Source organism: Drosophila montana, unplaced genomic scaffold, assembly GCF_035044405.1.
Source record: "Drosophila montana isolate Dmon_TW-CO22-7 unplaced genomic scaffold, ASM3504440v1 contig_1964_1, whole genome shotgun sequence".
NCBI classification, from domain to species: domain Eukaryota; kingdom Metazoa; phylum Arthropoda; class Insecta; order Diptera; family Drosophilidae; genus Drosophila; species Drosophila montana.
The window spans coordinates 75128-101757 of NW_026996881.1; the positions used below are offsets into that span (position 1 = coordinate 75128).

The 26630-nt window shown below is 43.4% G+C and overlaps 4 protein-coding genes across 8 annotated transcripts in view; 1 reads left to right on the top strand and 3 right to left on the bottom strand.

Annotated features, from left to right (window-relative positions):
• Window positions 1–5546: 5546 nt before the first annotated feature.
• On the top strand, window positions 5547–6583 carry Hacd1 (3-hydroxyacyl-CoA dehydratase 1). Its single transcript, XM_064679121.1, has one exon. It carries the CDS (start codon window positions 5690–5692, stop codon window positions 6410–6412), a length of 723 nt encoding a protein of 240 aa, XP_064535191.1. The 5' UTR covers window positions 5547–5689; the 3' UTR covers window positions 6413–6583.
• Nfs1 (Nfs1 cysteine desulfurase) lies at window positions 6574–8209 on the bottom strand. Its single transcript, XM_064679118.1, has 2 exons — window positions 7971–8209; window positions 6574–7914 (listed from the first exon to the last, which is right to left on the bottom strand). Exons 1-2 carry the CDS (start codon window positions 8110–8112, stop codon window positions 6656–6658), a joined length of 1401 nt encoding a protein of 466 aa, XP_064535188.1. The 5' UTR covers window positions 8113–8209; the 3' UTR covers window positions 6574–6655.
• Window positions 8210–8549: 340 nt separating this feature from the next.
• LOC135426120 (FHIP family protein GJ17503) lies at window positions 8550–15576 on the bottom strand. Of its 5 annotated transcripts, XM_064679113.1 has the most exons (8): window positions 15450–15576; window positions 15184–15380; window positions 14103–14960; window positions 13615–14011; window positions 12000–13044; window positions 11367–11933; window positions 9612–9650; window positions 8550–9327 (listed from the first exon to the last, which is right to left on the bottom strand). In XM_064679113.1, exons 3-8 carry the CDS (start codon window positions 14804–14806, stop codon window positions 8903–8905), a joined length of 3177 nt encoding a protein of 1058 aa, XP_064535183.1. In that variant the 5' UTR covers window positions 14807–14960; window positions 15184–15380; window positions 15450–15576; the 3' UTR covers window positions 8550–8902. The 5 variants fall into 5 exon arrangements, with proteins under 5 accessions (XP_064535183.1, XP_064535185.1, XP_064535182.1 ...); XM_064679115.1 differs by having other exon boundaries at window positions 12000–13020; window positions 15184–15565; XM_064679112.1 differs by having other exon boundaries at window positions 15184–15565.
• Window positions 15577–15781: 205 nt separating this feature from the next.
• PAPLA1 (Phosphatidic Acid Phospholipase A1) overlaps window positions 15782–26630 on the bottom strand; it is a 28505-nt gene continuing 17656 nt past the window's right edge. Inside the window, exons 2-8 of the mRNA XM_064679160.1 lie at window positions 19674–23053; window positions 19244–19358; window positions 17789–18271; window positions 17301–17719; window positions 16618–17160; window positions 16310–16557; window positions 15782–16255 (exon numbers count right to left, since the gene is read on the bottom strand). Coding sequence (XP_064535230.1) covers window positions 16105–16255; window positions 16310–16557; window positions 16618–17160; window positions 17301–17719; window positions 17789–18271; window positions 19244–19358; window positions 19674–23053 — 5339 coding nt within the window. The 3' untranslated portion in view covers window positions 15782–16104. The remainder of the gene's footprint in view (window positions 16256–16309; window positions 16558–16617; window positions 17161–17300; window positions 17720–17788; window positions 18272–19243; window positions 19359–19673; window positions 23054–26630) is intronic.

Genomic DNA, 26630 nt, shown 5'->3' on the forward strand with positions numbered 1-26630 from the left:
TGTCTTGACATGCACGCTTAGCCCGGATTAGTTGGGCTTATCCGCACGTCTTAAGGCATTTTTGTGCGGCTTAAAATTTGTCGCTGCAACAACGTCTTGGTTCGTCAGCGACATTCAAATTCAAATTCCAACGTCTCTGGCAACGCGGCAACGGTTCGTTCACTCGCTCTCGCTCGCTCGCTCGCTCGTCTAAATCGTAAATTGTAGCAGAAAAATACGAACGAACTTTTGTGCGAAATATGACACTAAGTAACAGGTGCGCAGCAAGCAGCAGCTGGCAGCTTGCAGCTGTCTGGCACGTCGACGAGCACGTGCCTCGAAGCAGCCCCAGCCGTATTTCCATTTCCGCGGGTCTTTTGCGTGCTTCGACCTGTTTCTTTCGAAAGCAAAAATGAGCACCGGCGCACAGCATCGCGGCAAGGGCACCAAGCGAGAGCGAGACGACACTCTCAACGCAAAAACTAGTCACACACGCCATCTCACTCGCGCGCTGCATGCGCTTGCACTCGCTGCTATTGGGCGCTGTGCGCCTGGTTGGTTCGGCGCTGTCATTTCACAATGACCCACCTTCACGACGAAGTGTTGACGACTGACGGGAGTTTTGTGTGTTTTGGATGTTTGTACAACAAACGTATTGCAGCAACAAAAAACAAGAACAGCAACATTTTCATTAGGCGGCCAGAAAACGCCGTACACAACAGACACAGCCCAGAACAATAATAATATGCTTATTTGTTTGTGCTTGCGTATATTGGCATGTGTTGTTTTCTGTATCCGTAACCGAGTGAAACCTTGGGCCCTACTACTCGGCAACAAGATATAACGATATATGTATGTATGTATGTTTGTGTGTACACACTCTCCTACATGGATTCTCGCGGCATTTGAGACCTTTAACTGGCTTGCATTTTTGACTATTTAACTTCGCACTTAATTCACTCTTTGAGATATTCTGGATTTTACCTTCCCAATCATACTCATAGCCATTATTTATTATACACTCTTTTATATGGTTCTATATTGCCTGTATGCCGCACCTCAGTTTCGTGTACCGCATTCGTCAGAGCACAAGGCTAACGACTCGTTCTCGTTCTCGTTTGGCTTACTTGCTATTGCCTTGACCGTAATCTGAGGCCGTTCTCATTGCCAAGTGAAGGACGCACCTTGAAATCCAAGGATTTTGCGCGAATCGCGAAATTTCGCAAACATTTTCTGTTGTCAGTGGGTCACCGCAAAATTTCGCAAACGCTTTGCCGGGCCAGACGAGCACAAAGTTGATGATGACATAAGCAGCTAATATCATTTCGTCGGGCTGGCATTGAAATTCACGGAACAAGTTTTCGTTGTGTGTTCGCCGTTTGCCGGGTGAGCTGCTCGTACGATTCACTCGATGCGTGGCAGCCAATTTAAATGAACTCTACGCTGGTTTTTTTTTTGTTGTTTTTTTGGGGGGCAGCCAACGCATTTTGGCGGCCGCAGCCACTTGCTCTGCACTTTGGGCGCCTCATAGCACAGGTTGTGATTTGAGCTTTTTTGGAAGCTAAGGTTAAGGTTACTCGCTGCGATTAACCACGCCCAGCACGTGCCGCTGAGTTTGTTGCCGTTTTGCTTGTGCTTCGACACAAAAATCACGAGTGTCAACGACCGCAGATACATATACATACATATGTATGTATATGTATATGTATAATATGCATACACAGTATGCATGTCCGTCCCGTTTTAATTGTGCGGTCAGTCAGGCCCCAAAATCCAGTTTGGGGAACAGGCGCACACAACTGAGCAACAAGTAGCACACCATGGCCCCCAACGGCAACAATCGGCAGCAGCGTAAATCAGAGGCAGAGCGAGCAGCTCCCTTGGACACGGACACGGACGTGGACGGCACTTGGGCGTGCTGATTATCGAACATGATTACAAGTTTGAGTCGAAGGGTATACTTGCGTACAAACAAGTACTTGTGTACAAATTCTTGTACTCCTTATCTATTTATTTTACCTATTAATTGAATATTTTTAACACATTAAATCTGATCTGATCTCAATTCAGAATTATATTTAATATTTATAATTTTTGATTTAAAGAATATCTTTAGGTACAGTGTAGTTTAAATATGAAAAAAATCAACATATTCAATAAAGATTAATATAAAACTATAACAAGAGCGAAAGGCTATCTTCTGCAAGTCGCGGATTAAATACCCTTGAAGATCGTAAAGCTGGTAATTGTTCATTTTAGTGAAGGTATCATTAGTATAAATATCTTATCAGAAAAATTTGCCTTTCAACAACTCGTTTTTTCTAAAGAGCTGTACGATATAGTAGTAATATCTTTATAAGATTTTCCTCATATATACTAAAATGTTTTTTCTAAAAGAACTTAGTTTTCGACCCCCCGATCATGACGACAACTTTTAAATAGACAGACTAGTTTGCATAGATATATACTGACATAGATGGGTATATCGACTCGGTCGCAGATATTTCCTTCTACGCGTTACACATTTCATGACAAAAATATAATACCCTCTCCAAGGGAATAACTAGATCGTTTCTTCTATGTTAGATATCCCTTTAATTATCTTCAAATAGAAAATATGGAAACAACATCACCATCTACTGGATTGATCTCAGTGGTTCTTTGTACTTTGTACGGTATTATCCGCATACTAATACTATGATTTGTATATTTTTCTAAATTAAGAGATAATTGTCTTTCTACTCATATGTTTATACATAGCGCCTGGTAGGCGATTCCACGGTTGCAGTAGGGTGTATTTTTTCTAAAAAAAAAAAAAAAGTCAAGCCAACCATCAAGTGCTGACCACACGCTGACCACATACAGAAGAGTGTTGGACCAGCTCCAACAACAGCACACGCACACAAACTGGTTCTGGTTGTTGGCAGCTTCTTCACAATCACGCACATGCATACATACGTATACTAAAATAAATATGTATGTATGTATGTACATGTACTTATGCAAGGCATACATACTCACGTGTACTCGGATGTGTGTGCGTTGCCAGACTTTTATCTTTTTGTTGGGGCACGCAGCGGTGACAACGATCTCCAACTGGGCGTGCTGTTTGCCTGTTAGAATGCATGTGGGAAAACGTTGAACGCCCACAATAATAGATGTTTTTTGCTTTGTTTGTTTGTTGTTAGTTGTCTTTGTGTGTTGCGGCGGCGGCTGCTAGTTGAACGCTAGTGGTTAGGTAGTTGTAGTTGCCGCGTGCGCCCGGCGGCATTTAAGTCGCCAGCCCACTGCTCAGGTTTGCTGCGAGCCTAGCTAACTTTTGTGCAATAAGCAAAATGACGGGCACAAAACAAAATGTCCGGGGCACCCGATGTGTCGCTTCCGCTGCCGGGGGCCATGATTATAAGGCGCCATTACAATCAATTTCAATTCGACTAGTCAGAAGCCAGTCCCCCATAGACATTGTACATAGAGCAGGCACAGCACAGCAACCGCGTCAGCCACAGCCACAGCCACAGCCACAACCACAGCTATCTAACCGTTCCGTCATTTATAGTTGTAGTTGTGTAGTCGCAATCGCAATTGTTGGCGTCATTTCTGTTGGCCTGTGATGTGAACAAACAAAATGACTACTCAAATTTGCGCAAAATGTTCGTGCGACTGCTGCAACGTGTGTGTCTGTGTGCCGAGGGGGGTGAAGAGCTCTGTTGTTTGCGTTAGAATTTCAAACAAACATGTCGCTGTTGCTTTCCTACCAAGTGTGTACACATGTCTGTACATATGTATATGCCTATATATGTACGTATGCATGTGTGAATGTATGTCTTTGTTATTGCTATTGCCTGCAGAGGTTTTTTTTTGTGACGCTTAGCAAGTTGCTGGGGGCATGGCCGGGCGCATTTGGGGGCGTATTCAGCCTGTTTGTTGAATGTAATTGCCGAGCTTGGCCAGGGAAATTGGCAATTTGCCACAGCGCCATCTGTGGTACGTTAGCGAGAACTGCAAATGATATTGCCGTGTCGCTAGACAAGCCCCCAATTAATAAAAAAACATGACAGCATACAAATATTCAATATACAATGAATGTACATATGTACATACAAGTATTATCCATAAGGGGCAACACCTGTTTGAGTTGCCTTGCAACAAAAGTGACAGCTAAGCTGCAACTCAGTTCGTATTGCAAACAATTTGCCTAACTGCCAGTAATAATCGCTTAAGACTACTGTTACTTATCACTGCACTCGGAAAAAGAGCAAACAGCAACACTCACTCAGCAGGCAAACATTCAAGCACACATACAATCACAGTGCAGGCACAGATACACATACACTGACGACCAGTCGCATGGCAATTGAACCAAACCCCTGCCACTGTAACAGCTGCCATCTCGTTCGCACACACAACTTGGCCGCACCTTCTCCACCAGTGTTAAAAGTGATGAGATATCGTTTAGCTATTTTTGCTGGTCGCTTGGTAAAAAAGAGGGAATTCACTTTTGGCGGGGTCTCGTTTTTCCTGCTTTGTCCAATCGGCCTTTTTGTGGGCGCTGTCTAAACTAGTCCAATTGAATCGCCCGTCACCACGTCGCAACCCTCGGTCGACCAGTCGACGCCAGTTGTTGATAAGGCAGCTGATGATAATAGCGCTGGGCCTGGAGAACTGTTCTTGCAAATTAATTTGACGGTAGGCGTGGTTGTTAGGCCTCCGCCCACACAGCACGTGTTGATTATAAAACTGCCATTGCGCACAAAGCTCGGCATGTAGAGCCAATGTTGTACATATTTACGTATGCATATACATACATACTTAAACATAAATGCTGAATTTTTTTTTATCTATTAATATCTTCCACTAACTATAAATTAGTCAGCACCTTTGCCCAGCTACAACTTATGGGATATTTTGCGGCGGGTAATGCAAGCCCCGTGATCAGCATAAAAGTCTGAAGCTTTAAGACCGGCAGCACAGCGACAATTGAGCAAAGCAAAAGGGGAAAGAATTGCCCCACATGTGCTGGCAGGTGTATGTCCGACCCATGTGCACAGACCGTGCCAGACTTTTCAGACACGTTCGGTTTTCGGTTCGGTTTTCAGCAGGCGAACAGCAACGCCTAGCAACAACACATGACAAGCAGCTGTTAACAATTCGAGAATTTAACATTTGCTGAAATCTTATTACGAACGCGCACTAATTTTTTTCTGGTAATTAATTCTTTTATTCTACTATTAAAGGAGAAAATATTGTTGAGATTTGGAGTGAAACAAAATAGGTTTCACTATATTGCGCCTAGGTTAAGATATAAACATTAATAAATACGACGTTCGAAATAAAATTAAACAGCTGTTAACCAATGCAGCCAAAATCGTACAATAACAGAACAGATGTTGTTAACATTGTCTATCGATTATCAATTCGTTATTATCAATCTGAATTGAAGAAAGAGTTCTCACCTCGCCGGTAGCATAAGCAATACGGCAATGCAGTATGTGTGTGTATGCGTGTCTGCTTATCGATATAAAGATATCGATAGTTGTGACGGACTTCGTTTGGTAAAAAATACAAAAAACAACTTCTATCGCAGCGTCAGGTGAAAGTGGGGCTATCAGTTGTAGCGGACAGATATCGCACTGTTGCGTTATAGCGATTAGTCAATTTAAAGCATATGTAATACGCTGCTGGCAGGGTGAAAGTTCACAGACAGTTGAGAATGTCCGGAAAGGTAGCAGGCAAACCGAGCAAAGCGGCTTCGAAAGAGCCGTCGTCTTTGACCAAACTTTACCTGTTTGCTTACAATGCCGTGCAAGTGGGCGGCTGGAGCTACATCCTGTATCAGCTGATCAACTACTATGTGCTGCAGGGTCCCCAGTTTCGTGCACAGATAACGCTTTGGGATTACACGCGTGTTGCCGTCATCATATTCCAGAATGCCGCATTTGTGGAGATCCTGAATGCGGTATTTGGGTTGGTTAAATCAAATCCTGTGGTCACCACCTTCCAAGTGTTTAGCCGGATGATGGTTGTCGTTGGCGTTGTTATGGCCACACCAACGGGCAAGGTGTCGCCCGGCCTGCCCATTGCGCTCTTCGCCTGGGCCGTCACAGAGATCATTCGCTATGGTTTCTATGCCCTAAACATTATCAAAGTGGTGCCAAAGATTGTGGTCTTCTTGAGATACACCACATTCATTGCGCTCTATCCGATTGGTGTGACTGGCGAACTCTTGTGCTTCTGGTGGGCACAGCGATATGCCAAGGAGCACAGCGTCTGGAGCTTGGAGATGCCCAATAAATGGAATGCCACTTTCTCCTACTACGCTCTTCTCTGGATTGTCATGCTGGGCTACATTCCCATCTTCCCGCAGTTGTACCTGCATATGTTTGCGCTGCGTCGCAAGATTTTGGGAGGCGACGCCAAAAAGAAAGCCAACTGAACTTTGATCCCCTGTTGGAAGCAGCCGCAGTACTTTGTCCATTCGTACAGCAATGCTAATTACTATTTAGCATTTGCACTTTGCGTTCACCTTAACTTGACGCCTAGTTCAGCTTAAGCTTATTTTAAGTGGTTTCTGTGTACAAAATAAAATTAAACAAATACTTTTCAATTGCGTCGAACGTGCAATGTATTTAAATTATTTGCTTAAACTGCAACTGCAACAATAAACATGTGTGGGGACCTAGTGCTGTGACCATATTATGGTCTTTATATCAATACCCTCCTGCACCATTTCCCACAGTGGCGACATTTCGCGCAGTCGCTCCACATGTTTGATGCACTTGTTGGCTGTATAGTCGACCTCCTCAACGGTGGTGAAACGACCTATGCCGAAGCGAATGGAGCTGTGCGCCAGATCCTCATCTGCACCAATGGCGCGCAGCACATACGACGGCTCCAGCGATGCTGAAGTGCAAGCAGAGCCACTGCTGAGCGCAACATCCTTCAGTGCCATCAGCAGCGATTCGCCCTCGACGTAGGCAAAAGACAAATTTAGGCAACCGCTGTATGTGTGTACCGGATCGCCATTGCGTATCACATGTGGCAGAGCTGTCGTTAATGTGTCCATCAAGCGCTTGGACAGAAAATCGACCCACTTCTTATCGTAGTCCATCTCTTGCATTGACAACTCGGCCGCTGCGCCCAGACCCACAACCAAAGGGGCGGGGACGGTGCCGCTGCGCAAGCCACGCTCCTGACCACCTCCACTCTGTATAGGCTCGAGACGCACGCGTGGTCGTCGTCTTACGTACAAAGCGCCTACGCCTTTGGGACCATAAATTTTGTGCCCCGATATTGACATTAGATCAATATTCATTGTATTCACATCTAAGGGTATTTTTCCCACGGCCTGTGCCGCATCCGTATGAAAGAAAATTTTGCGTGAGCGGCACATCTTGCCAATCTCAAAAATTGGCTGCTGCACGCCAATTTCATTATTGACTGTCATAATGGAAACGAGGGATGTGTCAGGTGTCATTGCCTCCTCCAGCTGCTGCAGTTCAATAATTCCATTGGTCTGAACCGGCAAATATGTAACCCGAAAGCCCTCGTTCTCCAGTGCTCGGCACGAGTCCAGCACACACTTGTGTTCGGTCTGTGTTGTGATCACATGCTTCTTGTTGGTACCATAGAAACGTGCTACTCCTTTGACTGCAATATTGTTAGATTCTGTTGCGCCGGAAGTAAAGATGATCTCCTTAGGATCGGCGCCAATTAGTTTTGCGACCTGGTCGCGACCTTTCTCCATAGCCAGCTCTGATTCCCAGCCATAGGCGTGTGTGCGCGAGTGCGGATTACCAAACTGATTGGTCAAATAAGGTAGCATTGCGTCCAAGACGCGCGGATCCATTGGCGTTGTGGCCTGTGCATCCAAATATAGGGGTCGCCCATCTGTTTGATCGTTCTTGATATTGAAACGCACCTGACGCTCACGAAATTCTGGCAAAACAATCAATAAATCAACTCTTAAAAGGATATATCATTTTGGCTGTTACCTTTTGATGTGTTCGCTAGATTTGTTGCTGCTGGCTTAGCAGCCGCTGCGGTTGTTGATGCCTGTCGTCGTATAACGAATGCTAGTGCTGTGCCATTTGGCCGTAACACGTTAGCCTGCAACCTGCCCAGCATTTTCTGCATGTTTATACTGCACGTGTGTTTGTATTTGCGCTTATATCAATTTATTTACTTCTCGAGTTATTTCACAATCTAATCAGAAGAAGCCAACGAGTGTCTTTTACAACACTGGCTTAGCTATCGACATTATGCAGGCGCAAACAGTGTTACCGGACTAAAAAAATTTTATTGGCGCCCAAACTCAAAATTTTAAATGAAAAATGTTATGCACAGATGTATTAATGTGCCAAGAATTGAACTCTTTACAGTTGAATTTATGGTTTATAATTATTGGACCAAGTTAATACTTTTATGTTATTTAAAAAGTTCATAATTTCATGTCGTATATACATAAAAGCATAAAATATATATTGCAAAAATAGACATATGTATACATATTTAAATGGTATGTTGTGGTGTATAATTCTCTCTTGGTTACTCTTCTTTTTTGATTTATGTATATATATATATATTTAGGTGAATATATAATATGTAGATGCCTATTGCTTGTAATTAGAATAATTTTTTACATTTGAACACTTTAAAATTGTCTGTTTGTCAGCTAGCAACGATTTTTTAACAACTTTAACCTTATAGACTAAATAGAGTAACGAGTGTTTTTTTTTGCGGTAAATCTGTTCAAAAGTGCGAGTTTGTTCGTACGAATTGGTTAAAATTACACATATACACTAACACAATATTGATAATTTAACAGAAAATAATAGGTTTAATTTAAAAATAATTGAACTGGTTAAATAAATAAACGCCAACAAATCAGATAACCATTGTGTATTGCATAACTGCCTGTCCGTTGTCAAAGCAATTGCTCTGTGACCAGCACAACGCTCTGCTCCAGCGCAATTGCGGCCAGCTCCTTTAGCCACTCGTCCATCAGTACGGCACACAAGGCCAAATCACGTGATCGCTCTGTGCCGCTGGTGTTGGCTATAATTCCCATGGAGGCAACCGAATCCAGGGACACTGGCTCCGAGTTAAAGCTGCCCGTTTGTAAACCACTCTCCACGCCGTGTAATGTGCTCGACGAGTGTGTCGCTGATAATGTTTGCGTGGAGCCACCAATTGAGCTGTTGGTGTTGCTGTTTGTGATGGCCGTTTGTGCCTCTTGACGTGGCGCGGTGCTCAGACTCGTCTCACAGGTGTTTCCTCTCGATTGCTCTTGTGCGGCGCCGCGTGCACTCACCTCTCCGTTATTGCCACCCACCAGCGTGGATGCTGCGCCTGTAAAATTGATCTTGGATCAGTTGTGACTCGAATGAAAAAGTCGCTTAATGGGTTAAACTGCAACAGCAACAACAACAACACAACGAGAAATGGTAAAAATAGTTATAAAAGTGGGAACGTTAGAGCAATATATGTACAAAGCTACAGGAGTGGACAATATACTAGACAGCTTAAATAGCTAACAACAATGTATTTATTTTTGGTTTTTAGTTGGGTTGGTTTACGGGTAATATTATTATATATATATTTATAGAACTTTTACTTAAGCGTGAAATATTTACCGGTGAAGAATGCGTAAATTTGTGATAAGCCAGATGAAGCTAAGATTTTCGTAGTGGAAAATTTTTCATATCGATAAAAAAAAAACAATAAAGAAAAAGAGAGACATATTGATTATAAGCAACGACGTCTGCAGACATTGTACAAAATCTACGTGTGTTGTGTAGTGTAATAGACTGGATTCCACTGGCCAGCATTATTGTCATATGAGTCATTTAATATAAGATACATTTAACTCTGGTATCTTTGAAAGAAAATCAAATAGAAATACAAAATTTGCATTTTCATATTCGGGGATTACATAAGCGTGCACACCTATCTCTATATATAAAACTGTTCGACCCGACTGATTGACTGGTGATCAATGCATAGCCCAAGCCATAAGAGCTAGGAAGCTGAAATTTTCACTGTAGTTACCTTATGTGATGCAGGTGTACGTTAGGGCGGGGTTACGGGAAATTCCACCCGCATGTGTGGAAAAATCGCGAAAACATTTGTATGAAACTTTTTTGATTTTTTGGGCTACGTTTTTTTTTGTATATACATGTATGCATGTTAGTTTTGTATATATGCAAACATGCACGCATGCATATATGTACATACATATATATGCACATACATACACATATATACATGCATGTATGCATTTTTACATATATAAATACATGCATACGTACATATACGTTTGTGTGCATGTCTGCATATATATGTGTGCATGTTTGTATATTTACGTATGCATGTTTGTTTGTTTTATGCAAAAATGCATACATTCATACATACATACACACACATACATACACACACATACATATACGTACATAAATACACACATATATGTACATACATTCATAAACACATACATATATACACACACGTACATACACACGTATGTACTTACATAAATATGCACATGTTTGTAAATGTACATACATCCACACAAAAAAAAAAAACAAAAAAATCACAAAAAAAATTCACAAAAAAAAAAAATCACAAAAAAAAATTCACAAAAAAAAAAAATTACCAAAAAAATCACTACACTACTAGCTAAGCATGATAAACTGCTAGCTAAGCATGGTAACTGCAGAGCCTACTTGAATTCTTGAGAATCGAGGAGGAGAGCACTTGGTAGAAATTCGTTTTATTTAAATTTGCAGCACAACGCCAAATTAGGTATTAGAAAACAAACTTGCATGTGTATATATATTCATAGATGCATACATACATCCATGCGTACACCAACACACACACGCCCACACACACAAACATACACACAGCCACACACACATATATATATAATACTTATTTTCCTTCGTACAAAATAGTTGTTTACAATAAAACTATCAGCCACACAACGCAATCTTTTAAGCAGGAATCTTGATTTGCAGCAGAAAACAGTCAGCGGAGCACGATTCATAGAAATCGACAGGAGCACGGATAACCGTTCCGTTTATTGACTCGGTTATTGACACTTAAAATCAAGAATATATGTTTCTGGCAAGCGTTAAAGATGTGTGAAGCACAAATGACATTCAGATACAAATCCTCCGGCCATTGGAATCAGTGTATTTTAAAAAATGTTCTAAAATGTGGGTGAATTTGTGAGTGTGTGTGAATTTGATGGTTAAGATCCCAAAACCGGCTTTAGTCCAACATCCGCTGCTGCGTTTTGTTTTCTTGTGAATTTGTTTGGTTCGTTTAAAAAAAGGAAACAAAAGTGCAATTTTGTTATATCTAAAGGGTGCCTTGACATCACATACCCGTATTCGTATTTGTTGCCGCAGTGGATGATGCGGATCTTCGGCTAAACATGCTGGATATCGACTTGCTAATGCTGCGACGCTTGTTATCGCTGCGTCGAAAGGGATCGTAGGCGCTGGTGGGCGAAGCCTGCACCGGCGTTGCCGCCGAAAGCGTCGCATAGGTGGACCGCTGCTGCGCCTGTTGCTGCTGTGTGGGATTTGTTGTGTGCTGCAGCTGATGTTGCTGATGCTGCTGGTGCATTGGTGCGTTGTCGGTAATCTTGCGCGCATTGACCAAACGGAACTCGCGATCAATCAGATAGGAGCGCGCCACATCGATAATCTCCAGCGAGTTCTCAGCTACCGGCAGCTCTGCATCAATTTGCTGCTTGAGCATGCGCAGCACCTGATGGAACGATGGCGTGTCCGAGGTGATGGCAATGTCGGAGCGCAGCAACAGCGAATGGATGAGCGGCAGTGGATACCAGGCAAGTCGCGTGATTAGCCCGGTTAAATGCAGATTGACGTACAACGAGTTGCTCGTGAAGGTTTGCAGTTTGCTCCAAATGGCATTCAGAAAAGGACCTGAAAAAATCGATATAAAGATACGAATATTGGTACATTCCATGAAAGTGTCCGTCTGTGACTCACCTAAGCTTACGGTCCCTTGCGCAAACAAATCCTCCGAAAAATCCAAATCGGTGAGCAACAGCTCGTTGCGAGTACTGTGCGAGACGCGCCAGGAATCGCGGCGTCCACTGCTGATGCTGCTGCTGTTGTTATGCTCCAGATCCGTGTCACTTGTAGCTGTTGCTGTGGTCACGTCTATGCCGCCTTCAGCATCTTCATCCGCAGGTCGCCACTTGAACGATTCATAGCCGCTGGACTCGCCTATTGATTGCAAGCTATCTAGCTGTTTCTCGCCCGATTCGCTGGCCACTGTTGCTGCCATCGGAGCTGCTGAGCCAAATTCGCTGAAAAACTGCTTAGCCAGCTCAAGGGCATGTGCATTAGCACGTGTCTGGCCCTGTCGGGGCCATTTCTGATAGCGATAGCTATTCGCCCACTTGGAACAGTCGCGCTGGCACTGGGCGATGCGTGAATGAGCCTCAAATAGATAGGCCTGAACATTGGCATACAGACTGTCACCAGTGTAGTGGCCGTAGTAGTTCCAGTTCGCGCCAATCGTCTTGCTCATGACCGGTGAGGGCAGACTGGGCAGCATGACGGCTGATGGTGCCGTTACCGCTGCAGGGTCCGCTTGGTCCTGTATGCTCTTGGGCCGAGCCAGGTCACGAGCGCGCTTCATCACGTCTGGTGTGAGATCCAAAAAGAACTCGGTTGTGTTCAGATATGGATCGATCTTGTTGATCTTGTGGCGATGCGATATGGGCACGTGCTTCCCAGGCAACAAATACTTCAGCAAGAGCTCCAACATCAGATCCTCGCAGTGTAAGCCCAGCAGCGTATCAAACAAAGCCATGGTCACCATGCACAAGTTGGCATCCGGCGAATGAAGACGCTCTACGAGAGCATCTAAAATCCGTTCACCGTCAAACTTCTCCGTATCCAGCAAAAACTTGACAAAGGCACGCATAAGACCAGGCTCAGTTATGGATCGCAATATCAGATCCAGATAGGACATGGCCGAAATTTGTGAGTCGATATTCGTCTGAAAATGTTTGCCCTTCAGTGTCTGCAATTTGGAGCGCAAAAAGTTGTTTCGAGATTTCGAGGCGAGGTGTTTTGGTTAGCTTTGGGTCGGCCCAAAAAGAAATAAGGATATCACACATACTATATACTACGTTTATGCCGCAAAGAAATCGCGAAGAGTATTAAAATGTAAACAAACATTTTGTTGTTTATATCTTAAGGCCTATTTTTTGTTTTGAAAAGATAAATCAAAAGAAAATTATTAGATTAAACTGTATAATTGAGAGTATTTAAGATCTATATTCATATCTTGGCTAGGAATTAAATTAAAATAAACATCAAGAAAATAGTCCACAACAGCTCTAATAGTCATATTATGACGTTTAAAAAGTATTTTTTTATACGGGTTTTGCCGAATAATATGCGTCAAGTTACAAAAGAAAAGTATTTAAAATGCAAACATATTGCATTAACGACTCGCGTATAAACGTAGTAATAGAATTTATAAGTAAAAGCAAACACACAGGCACAAGAGACAATTTTGGAACCAACACCACAGAAATGCATCGAAGACAAGTTTTTACGTGAGAGCACAACTCAAAGTGAGACTCACCTGCAGTATGGCCGGCCCCAGCACCGGCACAATGAATCCTTGGTACATAAAGTCCAGCAGTTGCTGTTTGATCATCTCGTGCGCCACTTGTACCACCGCATTGCAGAATTCGAGCGCATTCATGAACAGTGTCAGTTCCGGTATTTCGGTGACATCGTCGGGCGTGATGCGATGCCAGTCAATGGAACTTATCTCGATGCTATTTGGCAGGCGAGAGTAGAGCCCGCCCAGGCCGGTGACCAGCAGTGGGCAAATGGACGAGTATTGTGCTATATAGTGGCCGATGTTGGAATTCTTCTGCGATAGCGCCATGCACAGCAGCAGCGCATCGCGCGCCTGATGACCCAAGCTGCCCTCGCGATGCACGTACGGTATGAGCAGCGAGAAGATGATGAAACTAGGCAAATCAAATAAAATAAATGTTAAAAATCGTGTATTGCGAGGGTGCGACATTTACTAAAGCTGCGCTAAGCTGGTTCGCAACTAACTTGGTTGTGGTGCCACTTTTGGGCGCTGCCAAGCTTCCGTTTTGTATTTGCTCCTGCACCTGAGTTTGAGCCGAGAAGAAGAATAGATCGAGCAGGTGGACATTCTGCATGAGTACCACGCACAGCTGATTGAGAAGGATCACCAATCGTTTCTCCAGATCGGGCGGAAAGATCTCGCCTTGGCTAGAGGCGAGAATCTTAAGCAGCGGCCGCAGAAACGGCTCGTGACACAGCAGCTGATGCCGCGAGTGACTTACGAGCAGCTCATATAGTTTCAGCTGCTCCAGACGCACGGCGTTCGAATAGCGACCGGTTGTGCTGGCCCACTCGTACAGCTTGTCCAGCAGATTCTCGCTGAGTAGATACTCCAAGCAGGGCGCTGCCGGTGGCGCAGAGTCAGCAGTGGGCAGCGAGACCTTATTGCAATGGTGCAGCTCGACTAACAGTAGCGTTACCATATAATCCAAATGCGAGACCACGCCCAGCACATCATCATGAGTGGGCGGTCCCGGATGCTGAATTATTTCATGCGCCTGCTGCCAGTGCTTGCAGAAGCTATCATAGCAAGCGCGCGGATCACAGTCTGTGGCTGCGTCTATGGGCCGTTGACGCAGCGTTGTTGTAGCGCTAGAGTTGCCGCTGCCAGAGCTGCCACTATTGCGAGTAAGACTCTGACGCAATGGACTTGTACGTAACCAACTCATTTTGTGTTCGTTCTGTTCGGCTGTGAGCTTTGGCGGAGAAGTTTCGATATCTGTATTAGTTTGGCATGTATTTTTATAATCTTGCAGTTTGTGCTTTGTCCGAGCTTTGTGTGAGTATTTCCGTTTCCATACATAAATATAATGGATTTTATAGCTGAAACATACAAAAGCGTCAAACAGATAAGCTTTGACCATTGCATCTACAACAACAGCAGCAACAATTACAACGAGAACAGACATACAGCTGCCTAATACACTCTCACTCTTGCATGTACAAACATTCATATTTGGGCAGGCGAGCGAGCAAGTGGCGTTTGATAGTCACTGAAGCGCTGCAAATTGTTGTTGGCCAATTGCTCACTTATTTTGCTGCTCACCTGCTGTATTTTCATAGTCGCCTTCGTCATCGTTTTGCAGATTTTATTGCTTAATGGTTCTTGAACCAGGTATTGCCCTTTTTTTCGCGCGCAACACCACTTGGGGCAGCAGCAGCTCTTTTCGACTTTTTTGGCACTGGGAAATTAAAGCGAAACGACAATGTTGACGACAGCTCGGGTCCGTCCTTGTGCGCGCACTTTACATGTAGAAAATACACAAATGTGATTTTATTCGCGTTAACCAACATGCACAGAACCTTGCTTACACTTTAATGCCTCATTATGGACTATTTTGGATTGGTTTTACGCTAAATTATTGCATTTTTTATTATAAATATTTACAACAAATAGAAAGTAATGAATGAATTGGTGGTAGTCGAGCGATAATTTGTGGTGGTCGATCGATTACGATTAGTAAAGCAATTGTAATTATCTTGCTCAACACTAAAAAACCTGCATTCGATTGTTTTTCATACCCACCCACCAATTTTCGCGATATACATTCTACGCCCAAATTATCGATAAAAGATATTTCAAAACTAAAGTTTATTTGCTTGTGCTGCATAATTTTATTATTTGATATTAATAGAAAAACACATTTAATTAGCATACATATTACAAAGTTATATTACAAAAAAAGAATAAAAGCACAGAGTGGATATGCAGTATGTAAATATATAGAGTCATGAAATGTTTTTCTTGAAACATCGTTCAATTGCAGATTGTTTTCGTTCGTTATTCTGACAATGCAAGACTTCTAAATTTCATAAAACCATTAACCAGGTTAGAGTTGCACATTTTAAAAATTCTTTGTATGATTTTGCTAACAAATAACATAGTTAAATAAATTGTCTCTAAGTATTTGTAAATATAGGATGCAACAAACTAAATCGGTCTAAGAGAGTGTATCCAAATGTCAACTCACATCGGCAACAGCGACTGACTGGCACTGCTATTTCGTGAGCTGGGCCTCTCAATGGTCATGGACTGCTGTGGCACTTGGCTATCGGTGCTGATGCCCAAACCTGCATAGATTTCCTTCATCACAAAAAGAATGGTATCCTCTGAACCCCTGTTATAGGAACAACGAAAAATAAGCTTTACCTAAATGAAACGAACCACTCACCAATAGCAAACGTGGCTGCTCAGTGCGAAGATATACTCGTTGATGAACTCCAGCGGCGCTTCCTGCAGCACATAGTCCACGCGCTTCGAGTCGTTCAATTTGCCTAATGGAAAGTCGAGCTCAACGAATTCAGGATCTGATGTTGTCGTGGACTCGGAGTCGGTGCGATTACGCCCTTTCGTCGAAGTGGTTGTCGTTGACAATTCATCCTGGCTTTCAATTGGCTCTTGGAATACCTGCGAAGAGCTCTATTAAATTGGTTAGCCAATTCTAGTTTTGTTACCAACGCTGCTTTGCTTTTCTCTTACTGAGTGTATTTCCTTTTCCAGGGACTCCTCGGCCTCCTTCTTGACCTTGGTGACTGTGGCCAAGAAATTGACGCTGTCTAATGTGGTTTTGAAAGTGTCCATGAATCTTTGTTTTATGTCCGCACCAACGCGCGTCATTGTCTCTTTTAGTTCCAGATGCATGCGCTTGCGACCTTTATGATGTGGAATCAGTACCGGGCGGATGCCCTTCATGTCTGGATTGACCAGCGCTTCAATGCGATACGCCACTGGATCAAAGGGATGGAATATATTGTAAAACCCTGGACAGGTGGGTAGCCGAAAGTCGAGGCCAAGTTTATCGATGCCGCGTATGGTCACAAACATGCCAATTGGAGAGCCCAAAGCGAAAAACTTCTTCGGATGGAAAATTAACTGCGTATAGTTAATCACTGGCTGTCCAGTTCCCGCCATTCCCATGCCCATCGCATAGCTGACCTGCTTGGGCAGCATTTGATCATTGTTGGGAATTTGTACGAGCTTCAATTCGGTGCCCTGCTTCTGTGGCAGTTGATCTGGATTTTCCTGCCAAAAATTAAGCTTAAATATTACTTTATTTGTGGGTAGCTAAGAATAGGCAAGGCAAGAGCTGCTTTTTCATAATGATTAAAGTATTTTCGTTTGGTTTGGACCTGTGCATTTTCTGTTGACACGCATTTTCTCACCTTGTTTTCTTCTTCACTCTCCTTCAGCGGCTCCTGGTGACACAGCAGATCAAAGAGTATAAGCGAGCCGAGACTATGGCCAGCCAGCGAAACACCGCCATTGAATTCGGGATGCCGCATGCGATACTTTAGATAAACCTCGTTTAATGCATCAGCCACTGTGTTCATGATCTTCTGACAGTACTTGGGACTGGTATAGAAGAGCACATCCAGCAATGTGTCGTTGGTGAAATTGCGCAATCGAGGTATGGATTCCAGAGTGATGGATTTAAGTTTCTCATCGATGCCTAGCTCCTCGGAGTGCAAATGGCCATGCCATTCAATGGGAAGCACTTCAACGCGACCCACTAGGCCCATGTCCGTGGAGTTTTTGTAGTGGGACTGCACCAGCTGTTGCGCAATGTTACGAAAATCATCCACTGCAAAGCAATTGAAAATCAAGGGAGTTTTCAATATGTTTGGGCTGTTGTTATTAAATGCACACTTACCGACTTCCTCGACATTGCGCATTTTTAGATCACAAGCGGAGCCGATGCCATGCACCATGAACAGCAAATGATCCACACGCTGAGATTCGCCCTGTTGTATTTTAAAGTCATTCAGATCCCGCTTGACAACCAGCGGCCGTGTTGAGCTTTGCACGCTGGCGCCCCACGTGTCGGCGTTCGATGGTGGCATGAAGTGCACAATGACGCTCGGGCCATGCATGGTGACCTGCTCCCCATTGGCCAGGGGTATCTTTTTATGCCATTCGTTTGATTCCGTAGCACGTTTATATTCGGCCTCCAGTGCGGCTGCAGTTTGCTCCGCATAGGGAACGTACTTTCCATCCCCGGCCTTATAGAACCAGGAACAGCGACGCACCTCAATGGCTTTGCCCTCCCAGAAAACGGGCGTCTTGGTGCGCTCTTTAATGTTAACATCATAGCGACCACCCTCTACGGGTACGATGCACAACGAATCGGCGTCATCTGTGGGTGGCAAGAATGCAAATATAGAATTCGATTACAAGATTTTGCCAAAAGTCAGTTTCAGACTGTAGTTAAGCTTTAAGCAAGTCTACATTTTATATATATTAAGATTATTATAAGTTTGTCATGAAATGTGTCATCTGTTGCAGGCGGGTCGACAAAAAATTTTCTTAGAAACGTTTTTCGCTATTTTTCCACACATGCGAGTGGAATTTCCCGAAACCCCGCCTAAACGTGCACCTTTATCAGATAAGGTAACTACATTTCCCTACCCCATAACTCAGTCAAAACTCATCCGATTTTCATAAGGTTTGAGTTTTTGGTCATGGTTTGATCTCTAAATGAATTTGGCATCTAAATATGGCAACAATATTTTTGGTCGAAATTTATGTGAAAATGGTACCCTCAAATATGCTTTATAGACATGCAAAGGTCAAAATTGTCCACCCCCATAACTCGGCCAAAACTCATCCGATTTTCATAAGGTTTGACTTTTTGCTCATGATTTGACCGCTAAATTAATTTGACATCTAAATATGGCAGCATTATATTTGCTCGAAATTCATGTGAAAATGGTACCCTCAAAATATCCTACATATATGGACATAGGTCATAATTGTCCACCCCCATAACTCGGTCAAAACTCATCCGATTTTCATAAGGTTTGACTTTTTGCTCATGATTTGACCCCTAAATTAATTTGGCACCTAAATATGGCAGCATTATATTTGCTCGAAATTCATGTGAAAATGGTACCCTCAAAATATCCTATATAGACATAGGTCATAATTGTCCACCCCCATAACTCGGTCAAAACTCATCCGATTTTCATAAGGTTTGACTTTTTGACGGTTTTCTGCTGTTGTTATGGGGAAATTCCGACTGAAACGCTTTTGCATGTTTTTATTTAGCTGCTTTTTTTTTGGAATTTCTAAATTTACACTATTAAATTAACACATTCTTCATACTTACCGCTGTTCAGGCTAGTCTCCAGTAGGGCCGAGTCGTAGTGACTAAATGGAGTCCACACAAACTTGCCATCCACGATGCGTTTGTAAAACCAATGAGGCAGTACGGGCGTATAAACCTGATAAAACAAGTCAGAAAAAATTTGAAGTTATATCAAAGAGCTATATAATAGACTAGTCTGTTGCTGATGAGATGTTACTCATATGTAAGGAGCATAGATAATTAATTGAATTAATTTGGCGAGAATATCGTGAGATATGAACAAGTCTTCCGGTCCGACATATTTACTGCTTGCAACAAAAAGTCGGATCAATCTAAGGTTTCATGAAGATAGGTTTGAAATACTTTTGCACATGGATCGAATTAATATATATGACTTTTAGGAATTTCATTCCATGACACAGTAATGTTAAAAAGGAAGAGGTTGACTTACAATTGCATCAACTGGTGGCACAATAGCCACACTCTTATCGTTTGCCATAGTCAGCTGTTGCAGGATTTCTTCAGGCAGTTCGCCCTGTGGTAACTGGCGTAGATATTCCGCCTGACGATCGGGCTGATTAGCGCTTATTGGATTTGGATTTGCCGGCGCTGCTGTCGAGAACTCCGAGCAGGCGGACGATGGTGGCTCTACTTGATTCGATACAGATGTTTGCGAGCGTTGCTCGAACTGTTTGGTGGGCAAGCCGCTGTGAACAAGATCGTATTTGAGTTCCCCCGGCGCGGCTGGCTGATCTTGCAGCGGGGGATTGTTAAAGAAGTTCTGTATGCGTTGATCCTCCTGGCCCTGCCCGCCTGCGGCAAAATGATCAAAGAAATTGGCCGAGTTAAAGCCAGTCAGCGGCTGTGGCTGTGGCTGTGCGGCTGGCACTGCTGCCTCTTCTGTGCCACCGAAATAGCCAGAAAATGTATTTAAACTAGAATTTTGATAGTTATTGCCGATCGAATTTTGGGTATGCTGCGTGGCCTGCTGGGAATCGCTGATTAGTTGTTCAAAGCCAAGTGCCTGAGTGGAATGGCGCGTGACCGCGTCGCCGAGAGGCGGCTCCTCTATCAATGCAGGCGGCGCAATGCCACTCGCTGGCGGCAACTCTGGAAACTGGGTTGCCTCTTGTGGTGACCCGAAGAAGTTACAATCTGTGCTGTTCGCGGCTGGCGTAAAGAAGCTGAGCAAGGGCGAAGGAGCAGCTGATGTAGTTGCGGCTGATTCGATGTGTTTGCGAAAGGGATTTGCCTGTGAGGAGGCGTCCGACTGCTTCCTGCTTGGTGGGCGTGGCGGCGGTGCTAGAGCTGCGACAGATTCTGCCTCCGGTAGCACAGGTTCAATGGTCTGTGCTGCGAAGAGTACGTTGGCGTTCGGTTGCGTGCTCGGTGCTACAAATCCTATTGGCGGCGGCAATAGCTCCTGTGGCAGAGGCGTTGTTACTGTCTGTGGAAAAGGATTAAAGAATGTTGTCGTTGTCTGAGTGGTAAGCGCAACGCTGGATTGCTCAGTACCAGCGCCTCCAGCCTGTGCTGGCGGAGCAAACAAAACGCCTGTCGTTGGGCCTGGAGCCGTTGTTCGGAGCGCTGCAGAATCTATAGTTTCTTGCGCTGTTCCAGCTGTTGTCAGTGGTGCAAAGAGACTGGTGGCGGTAAAGATTGGCTGTGGCGCGCTTGCTGCTACTGGTGAGGCAAGTTTCTCATTCGTTGAACTGTGGACACTTGTGTCTACGTCCACTGAGCCTATTGGACCTGGTGGGTATAGGTCTATACCTTGACGTGCCTCAGCCTTAGGTGCTGGTAAAGATGCTGGAACTAATCCTTGATCAGAGTTAGTTGGCACACTGCTGGGCACTATTTGTGCTGGTGGATACAGGGCAAGCCCTTGCGACACTTCTTGAACGAATGCAGTTGGTGGCGCTGCAATCTTAAGGACTTCTTGACTTGGCTCTGGTTTGGTTGATGTGCCGCTTTGTTCTTCAGGCGTGAAGAGTGCAGTTGTTGGTGTATTTTCTTGTCCTGATTCTGGTGGTGGGTTTGTGTCTAGCGGTGTAGCAGCCACTTGTGGAGTGAAGAGTGGTGCTGTCGGTTCTTGTGGATATATGGGAACTTCTTGAATGGATGCCGCTGGAAGTGACTCTTTCTGTGGCTGAACTGAGGAGCCGTTTGACTCTGTAACCTGTGTTTGCGGTGTCAAGTAGGAGCTGGTTGTATTTGTTTGAGATAAAGAGAGTTCTTGCGGAGCCACTGATCTGGGAAATAGATCGACTTTCTGGTCTGAATCGGCTGTTACAGCTGACACAGGTGCAAAAAGTGATGCAGCTGGTGCAGATGATTCCTCAGCTTGCGCTGGCTGAAAGAGCTCTGCTCCTGTGATTGTTTGTGGAGTAAAGAACGAAGTTGGGGTTGCTGCTGCAAACAGAGGAGCTTCTCGGCTTACTGGTGCGACAATCGGAGCTGGAGGTGGTGGTGCAAATAAAGCAACTTCTGCTGACTGTGCTCCACCAAAGAGATTAAATATGGCCGCGGGTGCTGCTAAGTTTGTAAATGTCTGCTGACCAGCGACTGCTGTCGGTGCTGCGGTTTCCTGTGCTGTCAGTGGACTCTTGTAGAGGCGCGTACCCTTCTGCAGGCGATACGAGGACTGTGTAGGCCCAGCAGCTGGTGGAGGTCCCGCTACCGCTGATGCTGATCCAAATGCTGGAGTGCTCTCGACTAAAGCCGGCGGCAGAGCGACTGAAGTTTGCTGACTAACTGTCGGGGGCAGGGATACTGGCGTTGGTTGAGCAACGGCTGGAACAGCTGTGGCTGGCGTAAAGAAGCCACCAGCTGTGGGCGGTGTTGCTGACTCTGGGATTGCAGCAACTATGGAAGGATTGAAGAAACCTCCAACTTTGGGTGGGGCTTCAGTGGGTGCAAAATAACCAGTAGCTGAGGTTGGGGCTGGCCAGTTTGTTGACGGCTTCGGGAGAGCAGCGGGGGATGTGCTTATGTCAATGTAGCCACCGGAATCCGCAGGATACAAGACCGGTGGCGATGGCTCGTTGGATCTGCCTGTGGCCGATTGCACGAGACCCGAGATATTCTGTAGTACGCCAGTAGGCACCAGACTGGTGAGCGAAAAAAGACCACCAACTGACTTGCGTTCCTCTTGAACGGGTGGCGGTGCTGGCGGATTGAATGCGTCTGCCGTTGGCTGTGGCGAATATGGTGGTGTTTGGAAGGGCGTAGCAGCTGGCACTGGCTGCTGTTGCTGTTCGGAGAGCCCTGGTATGGGCGCGTATAACTTCTTTCTGGCGCTGATGCGATATGTGTTCTGTCCACCCGATGTGGGCGGCACGGGCAAGGCGCTAGCTCCTAAGCTAGACACCTCTGTGGGCGCATAGAATTTTGGTGGTTCTGGTGCAGCTTCACCGAAGAGAGTCGGTGGTGCGGCGTAGAATGGAGCAGGTGCAACAGCTGCTGGCGGCGCTTGATTCGTTTGTTGTATATAAGTTGGCTGTATGTCCAATTGGGGCTGTGTCGAGGACGCCTCGTCCGTGTCCCGAGCGCCCGCGTATATGCGTTTCGAGAACGTAGAAAATACGTTAGATGCCACCGAGGGCAGCGCTCCAAATGAAGACGCCGCCTGGCTAAGCAACGAATCTGCAGCAAGAGGCGGCTCTAGCAACGGATTTGTATTGGCATCCGCAGTGCCCTGAAAGAGATTGATGGATGATGCGTTCGCTGTCGCTGAGTCGTCGCTGCTGCTGGCGTTCAAGTTGATCTCGTCAAGCGTTTCGTTATCGTCAATAATTGAGGGCTGTCCAACGGTCACCAGGGTTTTGGGCTCTGCAAGTTATATAAAAGGTAATAAAATGAATTATGCTCAAAGCTCAAGTTTCCGGCAATCGTTCGCGTCTGATACCCAATATGCTAATCAAAATAAACGCGGCCTCAAACAGGTTGTTATCTAGTGCTCAGTCATAGACTATGCTAAAGCGGAACAGCTTCTCAAAGTCAACAATCAATATCATAATTACCTATCAATCGAATTTTCTAGACTTAATTCGATTTTTTTTTTTATAAATATATGCAATGCTTCCACTCCCAAAACTTTATCAATACTTTCCAGCCGTATTATATTTGACGTAACTTCTTTTTATGTCAATAAAAACTAACCAAAAAAATTCTTATAGAAAAGCAAACGCTTTGTTGCAAATTATGCTATATAAGAAGAACAATAATACATTTTTTTAAATTTTGTATGAGTTAATAAAGTTATCTGGTTCATCGTTAATAAATTATTTTAATTCCTAGCTCGAACCGGTTCGGTTCATAACCGGTTTGCAATCTGCTTTTAAACTGTTTCTGTAACTTGAACAGATTTCCGTTCGAAATATTTATTGTTTCGGTTTTATTGAATTGTTTTTTAGTCTTTTTTTAGAAGCTTTCTTCAAAAACAAATGATATTTTGGACACTCACTGCCCAATTATCCATCACTCCAATTGATTGGAACATCAAATAGAAATAAATATGTGCTCGTGCTGGTCCAAGTTTCATAAAAAGCCAAAAATTGGCATTAGCCGAGCTCAAATGTCATGACATTTGAATGCGCCAAGAAGAAGTTGTTAGTTTCTGCAGGTTTTCGTTTTCATTTTTTTTTTTTTTTTGTTGCCATCATCTTTGGGTGTGTGTTAGTTGAGTTTGTTGGGCCAGAAAGAAAGTCGTCGCAATTGCAGATGAAGCTGGCTGAGGGCTTGGGGCTTGGGGCTGCTGCTGTCATGCCAAAGCAAACGTGCCATTTGGCTGGGCAAGTAAGAATTCACCTCGTTATGAAAACGTGATTCGGACTGTGGACTGCGGCCTTTGGGGTTTTAACACCTTGTTGAAGCCGCTGTAACCAGTGTTCAAGTATTTCAAGCATTGCAATTTGTACTCGTAAATATTTATGCTCGCATTGCGATCACTCGCCAGCTGCACATGGCTAGCTTATCTTACAGTCAGCTTTCAGATTAAGCTCACAGAGTTCTCTGATAATAACTCTTAGAATTTTTATCAATTCTGATTTTTACTGCTGCATAACTACGATTGTTTAATGCGGACAGTATGCGATAGAGCATGTGCCTGATATAACGATCCAATCAATTCAAATGCTCACGAATACTTTACAATTTTATAAGATACGCGTTTTAATGTGTTATCGGTGTTTAAGTAGTTTGAAAAGGGATATGCCTTTTTTATATAGTTTAGTCAGAATATTTACTTGTATTAACCAGATACGCAGATATATGAAAACCTGCGCGTGGCACAAAAAAAAAGATAAGTGCTACGGAGGAGAAGAAAATAGCATTATGAGATAAGTATTATATATGAAAATATTATGAAGTGCCATCGATAACTTTTAGCTTGTTGCTACAGGGCATTGACAGTTCAATTATTTGTAAAACTTGACGGAGAAATATTAAAACAGCTTTACATAACGAAATGTAATTAAGCAGAGATTTGCATTTTAAACAAAAACCATTAGCAAAACTTGATAGAAATAATAGACAGACAACCTGTAACCGAGAGAAATCTACTATTGAATTGTCAAGTGCTCACAAAACTCAAAGAACGATCAGTTTGAGCGATTCGTTGAAGTGGAAGTAACAAATCGAGTAAATAGAGTGTGAAAGATAATGATAGCTTTACTTTATGAGTTATGCCTGGACTTTTTAAATGTCTATGCAGGCATTACACGTCAAAAAATGACTAAAAACTCGTCGTCAAGGGATGCACAATTAGATGATATGTAGATAGGATGATATGTAGACCATAAACAACAATAAAAATAAAATCGAAATTACACCTGAAAGATTATAAATAAATGTGTTAATTTGTTACTGTTTTTTACTGAGTACTTTTTGCCATGTTGTAACTGTGAGTGGTTCGCATTATGCCATATTTTCCATATCTACATGGTATTGCGAGGCACTTGACATTGTCGGTTTATTTGGGGTTTGTTTTCTGCGTTGGCGCTGACACTTTGAGCGGCGTCAGCGTTTCTTTGACTAATGTAACTCCGAATGGCGACCAAAGCAAACATATACAACAAATAACAATAAAAACATCAACAACAAATAGCTTAAAACAATGTTTTGTTATGGATTGTATTGAAAAACGATTTGTAGGGGGAACGTACGGCTCCAAGTCATTGAATAACAGCGAAAATTTCCAGTTTTGCCAGGGGACGTTTTTTTTTTATTTTATTTTATTTATTTATTTTTTTTTTTAGTTTAATATTTACAAAAGGCCGCAACGACAATGACGCACTTTTGACAAATTGTTAAAGCAAATATACGATTGTCTAACCGCAAAGTCTAGGCACATAAGAAAAGTAGAACAACGCAGTTCAAATATGGCCCGAGCCGCACAACAAAAAGCATAAAAAAGAAATGAAGAAGAATTCGCTTTGGCATGACATCATAACGATCATAAACGAATCGAGGCAGCATAAGCACTTAAGGCAGCAGAAAAAAAAACAAAAAAAACCCGTCGCTGCCGGCTGCTCCAAGTGCCTGCACATAATGGCACTCAAATAAAAACAATTAAGGTCCACATAAGCACGTCAAGAGACGATGAAATCATTTGCAGGATACACACAACACACAACACACCAATAAAGATGCCCCCGAAAAGATTGCCAACAATTTGGGTTGAAGCGCTGGCAAAAGGCTCGTGCAGGTCGCATGCCAAAAATGAGGGGACCCAAAAAAGAACAAGACAAAAATAAAAAATTGAAACCAAAAAAATGTATAATGAAAAAATAAATAAATAAACGAACAACAGCTTGGCATTTTTTGGCATTGAACCCTGCGGCTACGAAATGCCCAAAAAATGAAATCAAAATAAAACTCAATAAAAATGCGTGCTTCGAACTGTTTGGAGACGCTGCTCGAGACGGTTTGTCTGCCAGATGATATAAATAAAATGCACGATTTTTCTATAACCCACACAAAAAGTAAAACAAAAAAAAAGCAAAAAACAAATAAATAAGTAAAACAAAATAAGCAAAGCTTTTTCATCTTGTCTGAAGTCCGTTGCCAAATCATTTACACACTTTGCTTACCAAATCGCATATATGGAGGGTTTATAGAACTTATAGAACATTTATTAAGGCTAATATGGACATGAATATGGAATGTGACTATTTTAAATATTGTACATTTAAGTGACGCACTTACTAACCGAAGCTAAGCACGGACTCAAACCGTGAACCCAATCAGCCAACCAAAAGTAAATATGTACAAATTTGTGTATTTCTTCAGGACTAAGAGATTTAAGAAATGAGCTTTATAAAACAAAAATTGTAACATAAGAAATGATGTTGCTATCGAGCCCAACTTTAATATTTGAAATTTTCGAAAGACAAATGTTGGACATTAT